The sequence below is a fragment of the Camelina sativa genome, chromosome 7 (genome assembly GCF_000633955.1).
Source record: "Camelina sativa cultivar DH55 chromosome 7, Cs, whole genome shotgun sequence".
Taxonomy (NCBI): domain Eukaryota; kingdom Viridiplantae; phylum Streptophyta; class Magnoliopsida; order Brassicales; family Brassicaceae; genus Camelina; species Camelina sativa.
This window is the reverse complement of record NC_025691.1, coordinates 5,255,724-5,270,466: the sequence shown is the minus strand read 5'-3', so window position 1 is coordinate 5,270,466 and position 14,743 is coordinate 5,255,724. Positions and strand designations below refer to the sequence as shown.

General features: G+C 31.6%; 2 protein-coding genes, 1 long non-coding RNA gene and 1 other non-coding gene across 7 annotated transcripts; 2 read left to right on the top strand and 2 right to left on the bottom strand.

Moving 5' to 3' along the window:
• On the bottom strand, nucleotides 697–2,390 carry LOC104700391. Of its 4 annotated transcripts, none has more exons than XR_753576.2 (4): nucleotides 2,137–2,390; nucleotides 1,740–2,001; nucleotides 1,298–1,639; nucleotides 697–1,192 (listed from the first exon to the last, which is right to left on the bottom strand). It is a non-coding gene; the product is annotated as an uncharacterized LOC104700391 (long non-coding RNA). The 4 variants fall into 4 exon arrangements; XR_753575.2 differs by having other exon boundaries at nucleotides 1,298–1,433; nucleotides 1,565–2,001; nucleotides 2,137–2,385; XR_753574.2 differs by having other exon boundaries at nucleotides 1,298–1,419; nucleotides 1,565–2,001; nucleotides 2,137–2,383.
• On the bottom strand, nucleotides 2,110–2,181 carry TRNAA-AGC. The gene has a single exon. It is a non-coding gene; the product is annotated as a tRNA-Ala (tRNA).
• LOC104700390 (glutathione S-transferase F9) lies at nucleotides 4,848–5,996 on the top strand. Its single transcript, XM_010415907.1, has 3 exons — nucleotides 4,848–5,073; nucleotides 5,147–5,195; nucleotides 5,315–5,996. The coding sequence occupies exons 1-3, from the start codon at nucleotides 4,930–4,932 to the stop codon at nucleotides 5,767–5,769; spliced, it is 648 nt and encodes a 215-aa protein (XP_010414209.1). The 5' UTR covers nucleotides 4,848–4,929; the 3' UTR covers nucleotides 5,770–5,996.
• LOC104700389 (glutathione S-transferase F10-like) lies at nucleotides 13,487–14,709 on the top strand. The gene is made up of 3 exons (XM_010415906.2): nucleotides 13,487–13,753; nucleotides 13,848–13,896; nucleotides 14,039–14,709. Exons 1-3 carry the CDS (start codon nucleotides 13,610–13,612, stop codon nucleotides 14,506–14,508), a joined length of 663 nt encoding a protein of 220 aa, XP_010414208.1. The 5' UTR covers nucleotides 13,487–13,609; the 3' UTR covers nucleotides 14,509–14,709.

The following is a 14,743-nucleotide window of genomic DNA, read 5'->3' as shown; positions in this document are numbered from 1 at the left end:
CCCCCCCCCGCTTAGACCTGACGCCGTAAAGGATTGTTTCAAGTGGACCATTCAAAGACAACATTTCACCACCTTTCCTACCGCGAAAACATGGGATTGCATCAGGGAGAGGACCACCACCAAAGACAAGACCTCATCGATCTGGTTCAAAGGAGCCACGCCCAAACACACTTTCACAATGTGGGTTGCGCAACTACAAAGACTGCCAACTCATGACAGGCTATACTCTTGGGTTCCACTCCTACCACGTGTTGCCTCTGTTCGAGCTATGTTGAGTCTCATACTCACCTATTTCTTCGCTGCCCGTTTAGTGACCAGGTATGGACGCGGGTTCAGTCTCACCTCATGCTACGCCCAATTGGTTTCCATACTTGGCCATCTCTTCTCGCTTGGACAAGAATGCGAACAGATTCTGCCCCTCCTATCCTTCGGAAGCTTGCATGTCAGGCCGTGGTGTATCACCTCTTGAAGCTTAGGAACAACAATATGCACAACCAGGTTCAACTTTCTCCAGCTGCTGTCTTCAAGGAGATAGAGGTAGAGATTCGAAATACCATCACAGCCAGAGAATCCCGGAAGCAATTCAGGAATCTCATGGATCTTTGGATCAGATAATTATATTCTGTTGATTGACACTCAACTCTCTTTGTTACCTTTGTTTTTTATTTCTTTTTTGGCAAGGATACAAACCTTTAGGTGGCAATTTTTGTAAATCTCAAACTCTTTCATTAATATGAATATTCACATTCCTATCAAAAGAAAAAGAAAACCTTTAACTAACAAAAAAAGGTTATATATAACTACTAAAATATTCTTTATTTAAATTCTTAATTATAATTTCCAAACAGCGTCACATCCTTGAAAATTTAGTATTCACACTCAATCATGTAATGACTTGTCTACCCAGTCACAGTGGTGTCTTTACACTTCATACTTGGGAAGGCTTTTCTCAAACAGAAGCTCTTTTATCGGTCCATAAACTCGTAAAGTCGGTAAAGGATGCGCAAAGAAAGATGCGAATGAGATCCACGGCTCTTCACCTTTATTAGCCAAACTCTATGCTCCATGCTCACAAACTAGTCATCCATTATACGTACGTACGCTTTGATTAGTGTCTCTATAACGACTTGCTGTAAATGAACATCGACCCAATAACCATTTTGAAGAAATTGACGCCCACCACCAATGTGATCTAGAAGAAGCATAGTGAGAAAAGATCTGTATGAATGCTGACTTGTGCGGAAAGTTAAATCAGGCTCAGGAAAAGGCGGGTAGTAGTGAGAAAGCATGAACAGACCTTTTGAGCAATCCATATCTTTCAAGTAGTTAGGATTCATTCAGCCCTAAAGCTTCTTATAAAAGCTCAAAGATTAGTTCTCTATTTTCATCACTCGTTTCGAATACTCCAACTTGATTTCCCTAAAACATTCACACTAAGTATGGATCTTTAGATTGACCAATACACTAAATGATTCTTCTTCTTTGCTTCTTATATATATTAAAAATAGGGTAATTATATTTTGTGAAAATTATTATTAAAAATAAGTGAAACTATATTTCGTACCCGCAAATCTCTGGTAAGTCCTCTGTTTTGGAACATCAGGGCCTTAGGGTATCTCTCCAATTCGCTGAAGGAGAGCTATAAAGATCGAAACTATACGTAACCTTTTCGGTGATATCACGAGTACAAAACTTTTTATCTTATCCATAACTTCAACTTAAATCTCATGGTTAGTCACCTGAAAAAATCCGTATATCTCAACCGCGTCTTTGATCATCGAGGTTACGTTCTTTCGTGTGACCGTCGACTCGAACACACCTCCTTTAAGATCGATAGTTTGGATAACTATGGTTGTTGACGAAACAAGTGGAGTTGAGTCGATTAGATTGAGATGATGAGGGTGATGGAAGAATACGGATTTTACTTACGCCTATCTTCATCTTGTGGAAAGCATTTACCTCACTAGCACGATCGTATGTTGCTTCCATCTTCTTCTTTCTCTGTGTGTCAAGAAACAGAACAAACTTTTTTCAATAGGTATTTGCTATTTACAGTTGAATTTGATACTTACATAGTGGGTTATAAAAATAAAAAAAAGGAGGAAAAAATGGAGATGCGGGGTATCGATCCCGTACCTCTCGCATGCTAAGCGAGCGCTCTACCATCTGAGCTACATCCCCACGATGTTCAGTTATTAGTATACTATAATAGTAGTCATGTGTGTGTTTTGGGGTCCTTTTGTAGAACTGACTAACTGATTGAGAATTCGAGATGATGACTAACGATATTAATAGAGATAAGCTCAAAGTTGGATGTTTCATGGTATTCGAGTGGGATTCATATTTTAATCGTTACACTATTTGCTTGTATCTAACTACGTACTATACCACGCGAGTGTGTGTGCTTTGAAAATTTTTAGTGTAACTAAAACTTTCATTTGTATTGAGTAGAGTAATTTTTTTCAATAAATTATTTCATTTCATTTATAGCTTCCATTTATTAAAGAAAAATTATATTAGAGGAAGTATAATATCCTATAAGAAAAGTTTTCACTTGTTTATTAATTCTTAAAGGTGTAATTACTACATATACACATTCATAACTAGAGATTGCAATTTTTCTTTTTTCTTTTTTTGAACAAACTAGAGATTGTATTTTTTTTTATTCTTATAAATAAATTAATCTACATCAAATTCTAATGTAAAATTGAACACCCTAGGACATTAATATTTAGTAGTGTATTTGTTTTATACTTTTATTCTACAAACTCCTGGTCATACAAATATTAATGTAATACACACCTACCTACATAAATTAATTTAGGCACGTGGTCCATGGTTATATAAACGGATAAGGGCTCATTCTCTCACGTTTTATTTTGGCTCCACCTACTTGCGTGACTAAACCAAACCATGTGTGTTTCCTTCTCTATGTCTTCCTTCCTTTGATTTTTCTTTCTTTTCTCCTACAAAAAAATATATTCAATCATATTATTGGTGAAGGAGTTTTGTAAACATTTTTAACCTTCATATGAAGATCTGACTCTAAACATATGTTTTTTCAATATATTTTAAACAGCAAATATTTTTCCTGTTATTGCAATCTATGTATTTATTATATACAAGTCGATCTGCATTGTTCGACTTTCATGAAATAGCATAAGAATTCCAATTTAATGAGAGAGACATATATATCGTCTTCTTGTTTATCATCAATTGACCAATTATTACTACCTCGCTCTTAATTACAAGACGAGAGTATTGAACCCATATTGGGTTAGAGTGACATGCATGGAAGAAATTGACGTCTGAGCCAATCAACTCCGTCGAGACACAAATATATAAGTGATGATTTACCAATCGTAAAAAGTGGTGACAATGTTCATTTTCATTTGTCAGTTGCATGTTAAGGAAAAACAACTGATCTGTTGGAAATAGTGGATCATGTCCATATATAAATGGGAGATAAACAAACGAAAGTAATTTTAATGGTAAGAACCAAAAAAAAAGTTGATTAATTTGATTATCTATTTAGAATTATGGGATTAATTATGTATTTAGATAAAACTAGGTTAAAACTCAGGCTATGTCACGAGATATTTTTCTTTGAAATTAATTTACTTAATATTAATAATTTAATATAATCATGAAAAATTAAACTAAAATTTTATAGATGGGTTTTTCTAATTTTTCTTATTTAATATAAATATGATTGATAAATATTAATAAGTTATTGATTGACAAGTTTTTGGTTTAATTTCTTTTTCTAAATCTTAATTCTTTTTTAAATTAATGTTTATTTTGTAAAGCAAATACCATGACCATGTACACTTTATATATATATATTGGTTCTTAAAAGAATTAATAACTAGAATGGTCAAAAATCCTATCAGAGATGCTAGAGCAGCTCAAGAATGAGTTGAATAATAAATACCATGTTAGAATTGGACCTTTTTTTTCTTTTTGTTCCATTCAGTTTCTTTACTTTTCAAGTATTCTTTCCTAGTAAAATCTTAATTAAACTCCTACCAATATATACCTACTTCAGTTTAGTTTGGATTTGTAGGAATTTAGTTTTGGGAGTTTTCGTAAATTTAATTCCAAGTATAAACCTTTAAAACTAAGAAGCAACACACATCTTTATATTATAAACTTATATATGAGTTATGAATGTTTTTTTTTTCTAAACAGCAAATAAATGAATAAAAAATATATTATTATCATCACTTATTTGTGTCCTTATCATTGAATGATAGGCTCACAAAATGAAAATTTATGTGTATTTATGTTTAATATGATTGATTTCTGTTTTTATATACTAATATTCTATTGTTTCACAAAAAGTCTCATTTTGATACATTTCACATAAATTAAAAAAAATATTAAAAAAAATTATATATGTTTTTATTTAATAAATGACTAATGAACTAATTTAGTTATAGATTAGGAGTAAAATTAAAAAACCTAATGTAAAATATGCATTGGAAATATAAAATAATTTATTGAAAATGTAAAATGACATTTTTTGTGAAACAAAAGTAGTATATAGTTAGGTGCAAAGATAAGAATGTTGATGTGTTACAATTTGTTTTTACTTTTTAGTGGGTTAATAAATCTGATATGCATTAAATATACTAATTGTCTTAATTTGATTAAACTTATCTTTTTAAATGAGTTGTCAATCTCTCATTTATTTTTCTTTGTTGTATTGACCTTTTTTTTTTGCGGTAAACATTTGTTGTTGTTGTATTGACTAATTTTGTTTCCACCAAACAGCAACGGAAGCGCAATGCCACGTTTCGCCACGAGTCGCAAATCTCTGTCTCTCTCTATAAAACTCGCGTCGTTACACTCCGAAAAATTCACTCAACAAAGCTAAACCATAAACTGTGTGAGTAGAGAGAGAGAATAAAGAAAGCAAAAAAAAAAATGGTGCTAACGGTGTACGGACCTCACTTTGCTTCACCAAAGAGAGCTTTGGTAACACTGATCGAGAAGGGTGTCGCCTTCGAGACCGTTCCCGTCGATCTCTTGAAAGGAGAACAGAAGCAGCCTGCTTATCTTGCTTTACAGGTTAGTTCCTTCTTCTTCCTCGATCCGTCTCTGTTCTAAGGGTTTCTTACTTTGATTCTTCTTCCAATTGCAGCCTTTTGGTACTGTTCCTGCTGTTGTCGACGGTGACTACAAAATCTTCGGTACAGTTTCAAGAAAATCTCTATACTCGTTTGACCTAGCTACAATTATAAGATGTTGTCTGGTTCTTGTTCTGTTGTGTTTTCTTTGAAAGATGTTTTTTTTTTGAAATTTGTGACAGAGTCGCGTGCGGTGATGAGGTACGTAGCAGAGAAGTATAAGTCTCAAGGACCTGATCTTTTGGGGAAAACCGTTGAAGACAGGGGTCAGGTTGAGCAATGGCTTGACGTGGAAGCGACCACATACCACCCACCGCTATTGAACCTGACGCTGCACGTAGTGTTCGCATCAGCTATGGGATTCCCATCTGATGAGAAGGTGATTAAGGATAGTGAAGCGCAACTATCCGCTGTTCTTGATGTCTACGAGGCACATCTCTCGAAGAGCAAGTACTTGGCCGGTGATTTCGTGAGCTTGGCTGATTTGGCTCACCTCCCGTTCACTGATTACTTGGTTGGTCCTATTGGGAAGGCTTACATGATCAAAGATAGGAAGCACGTGAGTGCGTGGTGGGATGATATTAGCAGCCGTCCTGCGTGGAAGGAGACTCTTGCCAAGTTTTCACTCCCGGCTTAAAGATGATTCCTTCTCCTTGCTTCTTGTTGGTGATGTTGCTTGTGCTTTTTATGCGAGGTATAATAAAACTGGAACTATAATGCCTCTGTGTTTCTCTTGTTGGTGGTGTTGCTTGTGTATGTTATTTACTTCCTCTGTGTTTTCTTTCCTTTTGTAATTTAATAAGTGTCGGTTTACTCCTGTGTGAAGCTTTCAATTTAAGGAAATTATCTGTTCCCCTAGTTTCACTTTCAGTTTGACTTGATTGGTTAGCTAAAAAAATTATCAATTAAGTAAATGAAAAGAAAAAAGTCAGATTCACTTAAGTATAGAAATGCCAAAGTAACACACTCCCTACCCAACTTATGATCCAATGAGTCATCATCGACCCAAAATACTAAACCATATACAAGTCATGTATTCGCTCCCTAAATTTTACTTTTACATGTATCATCACTCACTAAAAATCTTTAAAAATTAAAAAAATATATTCATCTAATCTACCAATATATATATATATATATATTATATTGTTGCCCCACGTAAACGTGAGTAATTGATTACTTTTATATGTAAACGGTCTATTCGAACCAAGCGATTCTTGACATACTTTAATCCGATTGCATAAGTTAAATATCTTTTTATTTCTGTTGCATTTTAGTCTAATGTGATATGAAGACAGATTGCACTAAAAATAATTTCTGTAACTTGTGCATTTTGTTTTTTTAGAAAAAATGGTAAAATTTTGGATTAGCATGCGACGCGAACGAGAGACTTGATGGATGGATATTGACATATTGTATAGTGATCCTGCGGACATAAAATATGGGCTTCTTTCACTCGGCCTTTTGATTCATAATCAAAGATTATAAATTAGTGTTTTCTCATTTGGCTAACATTCGACCAAGTCACAACATTTCTATTTAACACATACTGAACTACCGATAATTATTTTAAAATATTCTCAATAAACTCTTATTTTATAGGTGTTTTACTTTTTTTTTTCAACCAAACATTAATAAATTAAAAGAGAACGCCCAGATTGGTCGTCCAAACCGGAGGATATGAGTTTACAAAAGAAATTTCAGAAATTAAAGATCTCGAACAACGAGCTAGACAATCTGCCCTTACATTAGACTCTCGCGGAATCCTATGCAGGTGTCGCTTTTTTACTGGGTGTAAAATTCTTACTATTCTCAATAATAAGAGCCTAAAATCAATAACCCTCAATTAGAAGTTGTCTTATATTATCAAGAGAGCGATAGAATTCTTACTATTTATGTGACATGAACAGCATGGATATATCATTGAGAAGACAAAATGAATCAATTTACATGTTTCAGGAGCAGAGAAGAGAGAAAAATCAACTTCCACGAATTCAAGAGCAAAGATGACGAAAGAATCAAAAAATTTCTCAAATGATTTTTTAACATCATAAAACTGAAAATGTATTAAATATAATAAGTATTTTCCAACTAATTTCGCAGATAAAATTTTGCATTTAGGTAACATCTTACATATACTTTTTAATATGAAGAAAAACTAAATTAACCAAAAATAAGCAAAACATATATAAAATATAATCAAAACATATATAAAATATAAGCAAAACATAAATAAAATATTTGTACATATTGTGTTTTTATAACACATAAATTAGACTTTGGATATCATACTATCTCTTTTTATTGTTACATTAACATTTTGTTAGTTTATTAAAAACATCTGTTTGTATAAAATTTTAATAAAAGTTCTCAAGTTTCATATTTTTTTTTTCATTTTCCTTTCAAACATCTAATACATTATATAATATTTTACTAATACAAATAAAAAATTAAGAAAAATAAAATAAGAAGAATTAATAACAAACAAAATATCATGGATTTTTTAAATAAAAAGGGCAAACACATTTTCAAACTAATTACATAGTCTAACTAAAAAGATACACATGAACATGACACTGGACTGAACCAAAAGCCACATGGTCCGAAATTTTTGGGGCAAGCAACGCCATTTTTTAGTACTTTTGTTGTGGGTCTGTTTTGGCTACTTCCCAAAGCCAACGTCCCTCCAGCAACATGAGTTTCCACTTGTCTATTCCCCCAAGAAAACACGGAAGAAAAATAGTTGATGGCCTTGTTATGGTGCTTCTTGTTCTATGGGCATGCTTATTCATAATATCTCTGCGAACCATGGTTTTGCAACAGTTGGAAAGTTTTAGGACTTTTGCACTCTGATCTGTGCTTTGAGTTCGTTTTTTCAATCATTTGCTACATTAATTAGCTCATGGTAGTCTGCCATTACTGGGATGTGTGGGTGTTGGACTTTACATAAGTGAGAGCCTTGGAATGTTGACTAGTTAGAAATGGAATTCGGAGGCTGCTCGTGGCCCTTCACTTGAAGAGTGAAGACTAGAAGTTCTCTTAGTAGTATAAGTAGGAGTCTCTAGTATTCCTCTGTAATCGATTAAGATTTAATAAAAGTATTATTCAGTCAAAATCCTTTCTTCCTTTATTTGTTCACAGATATATATATATATATATATATATAAAGCTATATAACCAATTGACTTTATACCAATATACAATAAGATAATTAAACTCCAAACATTAACCATTACAATTTACAAACGACACCGTCCTAAAATTCAATATAATAAAAAAAATGCACTACACTCTCTGTATATAAAAAGATTCAATTCAATATGATATTGACAATATCCTTTGTTAATTTGTCTGATCTGCGCAGATTGTGTTTGTGTGCGTGCCTTTTAGCTATCTTTCGTCTGGTTTGTGCCCATGATCTCAGATCACACACAGCTCAATTATTTCGAAAATTAGTAGACGTTAATCTAATTAGAGTAATACTACTAGTAAATTCTACGTGTTTTTTTAGTTTTAAAACGAAAACATTTCTTTGTTAAAAGAGATTTTCTAACCTAATTTATCCCTTTTTATTTTATTTTAGATTAGACCATTATTTCTTATGTTTTTATAGATTAGGAATTCAAGTATATTATGTATATATCTTTGTGTTGATCTACCGATTTGGTTATAAAGTTTTGAATTTTGTCATGATATTAGATCTTTCTTTTTGGATTTTGGTCTCTTCGTCGCGGGCAGAATAATGATCGTGCCGAACCCGAGGAATGAGTTGTATAAGCTCCAAAAACAAATCGACGACCTAAACAAGATATCATATACGTTTTGGGCAGTCTTTTTACCGTGGTTTTTTTGACTACCCTTCGTTTGTGTACTCCCTGATATGTATTTTACCGTAGTTTTATATTTTCAATGTACAATATCTAATTATAACAATTTGGTTTTATTGTTCTCTCTTTCTTTCTCGTTGTATTTTTTTATGAAATTCATGTTAAGGCCCTCGAGAGTCTTAAACAACGGGAGAAAGTTTACTGGAGAAGGCATTATTAGTCATTTGGCTAGCTACGTTTGGGTCCACTGATCGATTATAAAAATTTAAAGTATAGACTCTATAATGAAAAAGACTTGGTCTGTGATAATTCGATCACTAGTTTTTGTTTTAAGGCATCTAATCATTGTGTTTAATGAAGTAATGTTAGTCTGTCAATATACAAAATAAACAAAATAATGGGCTCGTTCAAATCACGTTTGATTTAATATATACTTTCGTGCACCACCAACCTTCATTTTACACTTATACAAATTCTATCGGCCAAAGCAAAACAACAATTATTCACACCCAAAAAGTAAATAAATTGGGTTTAAGTCTCATACAACTATTTCGTTTAATTGTGTGTTTAAGAAAATGAGAATCATTATCCTAACTTATCTTTAATTATTACAACAAAGTGGGGGAATATATTTCCGTTCAGTCCTATAGATTTTGATTTCATTACAACAAGTGGTCTCTATGGGCCTTTACAGTCTTTAATATAGCTCATTGATTAATGCTTAATTTATTATAAAACACTAGATTAATACTCGTGCTAGCACGATTGAAATGACGTTATAAATGACGTTATTTATAAGTTTTATTTTTGCTATAATATACTCATTTATATTTATTGACAAATCATTTATGTATGTTACCATTAAAAGCGTATTTTTTACACTTAAATATATTGTATGTTACAAATATATTTTTTACCACCACCTAGAAAATATCTGGATGAACACATTAAGTCAACTATTATATGTCTTTTTACTTTCACTTTTGCATAATTTTTTTAATACTAAAATTATTGACTAAAAAAACATTTCGAATAAAAATTATATTATATAGTATACTAATCAATGATGTAACATCACAATAGTGTATGACCAACCATAGAGAGAATCTCAGCTCATCCCTTTTTCCTTATGGAGAGAACCTTGCGCCCAACCTCCTCCACCATGGAGAGAACCTTGGCTCCACCTTTAACATTGCGTCCAATCTCCTCCACCTTCCTCTCTAGAGAAGATAACCTTGCATCAAGCGTCCTCCACCATAGAGAGAAACTCCGCCCTGCCCTCCTCATGTGTAGAGAGAACATATTCACGTCGTTTAGCTATCTCAAAATGGCTTGCTCCGACAATCAATGAAACTAAAAACCATTTTCTAACGTCATAAAATCTTTTGATAGTAACTAATCTTAAATTTTTCAATTTATTTGTGGAAGTGTCTTTGACACCATGATGTAGCCTTTTTCTCTATAACGCCCCGACTGCCACCTTGCTTAGTGAGCCTATGTTCACTCCCAGTCCATGGGACCACCTTCCTCAGTGACCCCATGTCTACTTATAGCCCACACATATCCGATGGTCGGTTTGTTACGTCCGAAAGGCTTTATACTCCTATAAATCACCATATGATATTTTTCTACATTTTTTCTTCATTCCCACAGTTCCGACAATAACTTCCCGAAATGTCACCTATCCTGAAACTACTCCAGCTCAAGCACGCCTAACTCTAGAGTTCTCTCATGACCCTTGATCGAAAAGATAAGTGCACTTTGGTGACATAGGTGACCCAAATCAATTCTTTTAAACCTATCCGCAAACCAGGGTGTCACAGTCTCCAAACTCCAATGGATCTATCAACAACAATTTATATTTTTCCAATCTATCTATCTATGTCTGTTGTAAGTTTGTATTTGATTAGCCTATTTTATCTAACCATTAGCTTGATGAGCTTCTACTCTTTATCTCCCTTTGAGATTGAATGAATGATAACAATTATGGTTGCACAAAAAAGGTCAATGACCAACCAATCAATGTTGAAAAAATAGAAGAAAATTAATTTGACATAAATAAAGCAATAGAAAATTATAAGCACGATAATTTATGAATTCGAAATAACTCAAAGGCGAAAAGATAAATTAAATCAAAAATTGTAAAAATACTACATTAAATTTTTAAACACACAATATTCGAAAAATAAAATGCATATATTAATCTTTTTTGGATCAATATATTAATATTACCTATTACAAACTGAAAAAGGAGAAAGTAGGAGAAAATTTTGGTTTAAAAAATAAGAAAAATTTATCTTTCCATTAAAAAAGTTTTACCAATAGAACAAAGTTGAAAGCAAAATATTTGAATAAATTATTTTGTTAGATGAAAATTATGAGACCATCTATGTTTATATAGAAGTGAGTATTTACAAAATTTAGAATTAATAATTAACTGTATATTTTCTTAATCCTATTTCTATTTTTTGTAGAATTAATAACTTCAAATTTAAAATAAGTATATAATGTTATAAATTTAAATTATACATATATATATATAATCTCCTTATAATTATTTAAAAACTTTTAGTTTTTGTAATTTTTTTGATAATTATATTGTTTTTGTTGTAATTTCAAATCTTTCCTATTAAATATTAACTTTTACACATGTAAAAATATCATATTGATATAAACTTGACACATGTCAAAATCTTGTTAATTGCTAACTTTCAATACCCAACTTTATATAATAAGATATAATTTATGTGATTGTTTTTAAAAGTGTTTTTAGATAAAATACATATTTTGTAAGTTTTATATTGTTAATGGTTCTATATAAGTACCCGTGCTATAACAATGGTTAACTTTTATTTTATATAAAATTTTGTATATTTTATATTTCAAAATAAAATTTTAATATGTTGTATTAGTTTATGTATGTGAAGTTATTTCAACAATATATATTCAACATCATGACTTGAATGTCATTATAAGATATAATTTTGTAAATTTGGTTTTTAAAAAACGAGTTATTATATTATGAGTAATTAAATATATTGTTATACTTTTTGTTTTAATACATTAAGTGTCTTGAAATTCTTTCATAGTATAGTGACATATTATTGACATTGCTATAACAAATCAATTTAGAGTGTTTATAGTTTCTAAATTTTATATCAAGTTTCAGTATTTTAAAAATATTTCAAAATAAATTATTTAAAGTTTATTATATTATATAAAATTACGAAATTCAACAAAAAATATGAAATTGAATTTAAATATTCAAATTTTGACCCGTTAGGCCGTTACTCAGTCAAATTTTTAATTCAATAGATATTATTTTTAAATAATAATATTACTAAAGCTTCAATATTTTATAGATTGAACAATTTATATTTGTTTTTAAAAAATCAACTTATGGTATATCCAGAAATAAAACTATTTTTTAATTGTAATAAATAATATGATAATTTATTTGTTTCACAAAATAGACTCATATATAAAAGTGAGAGGTGAAGTATAATGATAATTAAAAAATTAATATCTAAGTTAGATATCAAAGGATTTTATTTGATGAATAATTTAATAAAGGAAATTAATATGGTAAGTTATATGATATCAAATGATTCTTTAGAATATCCCCTATATTAGAGAAGCATTCTCAAGAAAATGTTGATGTGTCGTCGTTAGAGAGCTGGAGACACTAATGAATTTATTGTCCTCATTTTTATGGTATTTACACATAATTTTCATTGAATGATTAAAGAACATTCCTTTACAATTAATTAAAAAAAATCAAACATTTCAATTTTAAAATTTATTTTAATCACTTTATAACATATTTAATTATTAAAATATAAAATCATTAGATCTAAAACGTTTTCAAAATCGGAATTTATTCACCTATTAAAAAAAATTTGATTACTATTCTCATATTTAAAGTTTCCAAAATAAAATTATCACAATAATCATTATTATAGAGAATTGACTTATTTTATATTATTGGTATAATATTTCACGGATGAAACATATTCTTACACAAAATAAAAGATTTTTTTTAAATAGAAAATCTTGCATAGATTGAAGAAAGAGCGGGTATACATATATATAGTTGATACATAATAATTTGATCTAAACATATTCTTACGGGTTATATATTTTTTTTTTACACAAACAAATTTTAGATCCTAGAAAATAACTTTACTCATAACTCTAATTTTATCTGTATAGATTTATCCCGCACATACTATGTGTTACCTAGTTCTTTTTAAGATTTTCGGAAACAACATATTCTAGTAATAAAATCTTCCGAAAATAAATTAAGGTTGCATCTAATATTTAACTTGTAACCAATTAATCTATAATCTATTTGTAATCAATTTATTAAAAATATATAGTCTACAAAAAATAATGGGGTGTACTTCCATTTTATTATAAAATAATTAGTTTGGTTTTTTTTTTTTAAAGCGACGTGGAACAATGCAGCCACCGATAGCCTACACTTGTTTCAATAATACTAATAAGTGCGACTGCGTTTACCCTAACGACCGCAAACGCAGCTAACCAGATCCTTTTTTTCTCTATCTTTCTCTATAAAATCGCGTCCTGATAATATAACTGTGAGTTGAGAAAAAACTTGACAAAGGAAGAAGAAGAAGAAAAAAGAAAATGGTGTTGACGATCTATGCTCCTTTATTCGCTTCATCAAAACGAGCTGTGGTGACATTAGTGGAGAAGGGTGTACCATTCGAAACCGTCCATGTCGATCTCATGAAAGGAGAACATAGAAAGCCTGAGTATATCGCCATCCAGGTTTTCTCATCATATCTCCCTTTTTTAACTTTAACTTCTTCTTTTTTTTTCATCCGACGATTGTTTCCGATATTGATATTTCCGATCGTTGCAGCCTTTTGGTAAAATCCCTGTGCTCACCGATGGAGACTACAAAATCTTCGGTACACCTTTGATCAACACTACTTTTTTTTTTTTTTCAAGATTACTACAAGATTCATGTCTGTTGATGAAATGAGTCATGAATGATGGATCTAATCATGATCCATGAATATGTGTTTTGTTTGATTTACTTCTGTGTTGCAGAGTCGCGTGCCATCATGAGGTATGTAGCAGAGAAGTACAGATCACAAGGACCTGAGCTTTTAGGGAAGACAATTGAAGAGAGAGGACAAGTAGAGCAATGGCTTGACGTTGAGGCAACTAGCTACCACCCACCACTATTGGCTCTAACGCTCAACATTGTCTTTGCACCGCTTATGGGCTTTCCTGCTGATGAGAAAGTTATTAAGGAGAGCGAAGAGAAGCTTGGAGAAGTGCTTGATGTCTACGAAGCTCAGCTTTCCAAGAACGAGTACTTGGCTGGTGATTTCGTGAGCCTAGCTGATTTAGCTCACCTTCCTTTCACCGAGTACCTTGTTAATGAGATCGGCAAGGCTCATTTGATCAAAGATAGGAAGCATGTGAGTGCGTGGTGGGATAAGATTAGTAGCCGTCCTGCGTGGAAGGAGGTTTGTGAGAAGTATGCGTTACCTGTTCATGCGTTACCTGTTTAATCAAAGAAGGGGGTATGTTTTGTTTGTTGTGATGTTTGTGAGAGCTCTGTGTGTCGTGTGAGGGAGTCCGTTTTGGGTCTATTGTCTCTTTTTGTTTCAATAATAAACGGAACTCTGCCTCATTTGTTTGCTATATCTGGTTTTCTTATATTTTGTAATCTCTCAAGCAAAGCTTTTTAATAAGACTTTTAAACCGATGAACCAGACAGATTTGAGTAGTTAGTTATACATGGTT

Coding starts and splice junctions, on each gene's coding strand:
- LOC104700390 (XM_010415907.1), top strand. CDS start 4,930: ATGGTGCTAACGGTGTACGGACCTCACTTTGCTTCACCAAAGAGAGCT. Junction 5,074..5,146: donor CTGCTTATCTTGCTTTACAG/GTTAGTTCCTTC, acceptor TTCCAATTGCAG/CCTTTTGGTACTGTTCCTGC. Junction 5,196..5,314: donor CGGTGACTACAAAATCTTCG/GTACAGTTTCAA, acceptor AATTTGTGACAG/AGTCGCGTGCGGTGATGAGG.
- LOC104700389 (XM_010415906.2), top strand. CDS start 13,610: ATGGTGTTGACGATCTATGCTCCTTTATTCGCTTCATCAAAACGAGCT. Junction 13,754..13,847: donor CTGAGTATATCGCCATCCAG/GTTTTCTCATCA, acceptor CGATCGTTGCAG/CCTTTTGGTAAAATCCCTGT. Junction 13,897..14,038: donor TGGAGACTACAAAATCTTCG/GTACACCTTTGA, acceptor TCTGTGTTGCAG/AGTCGCGTGCCATCATGAGG.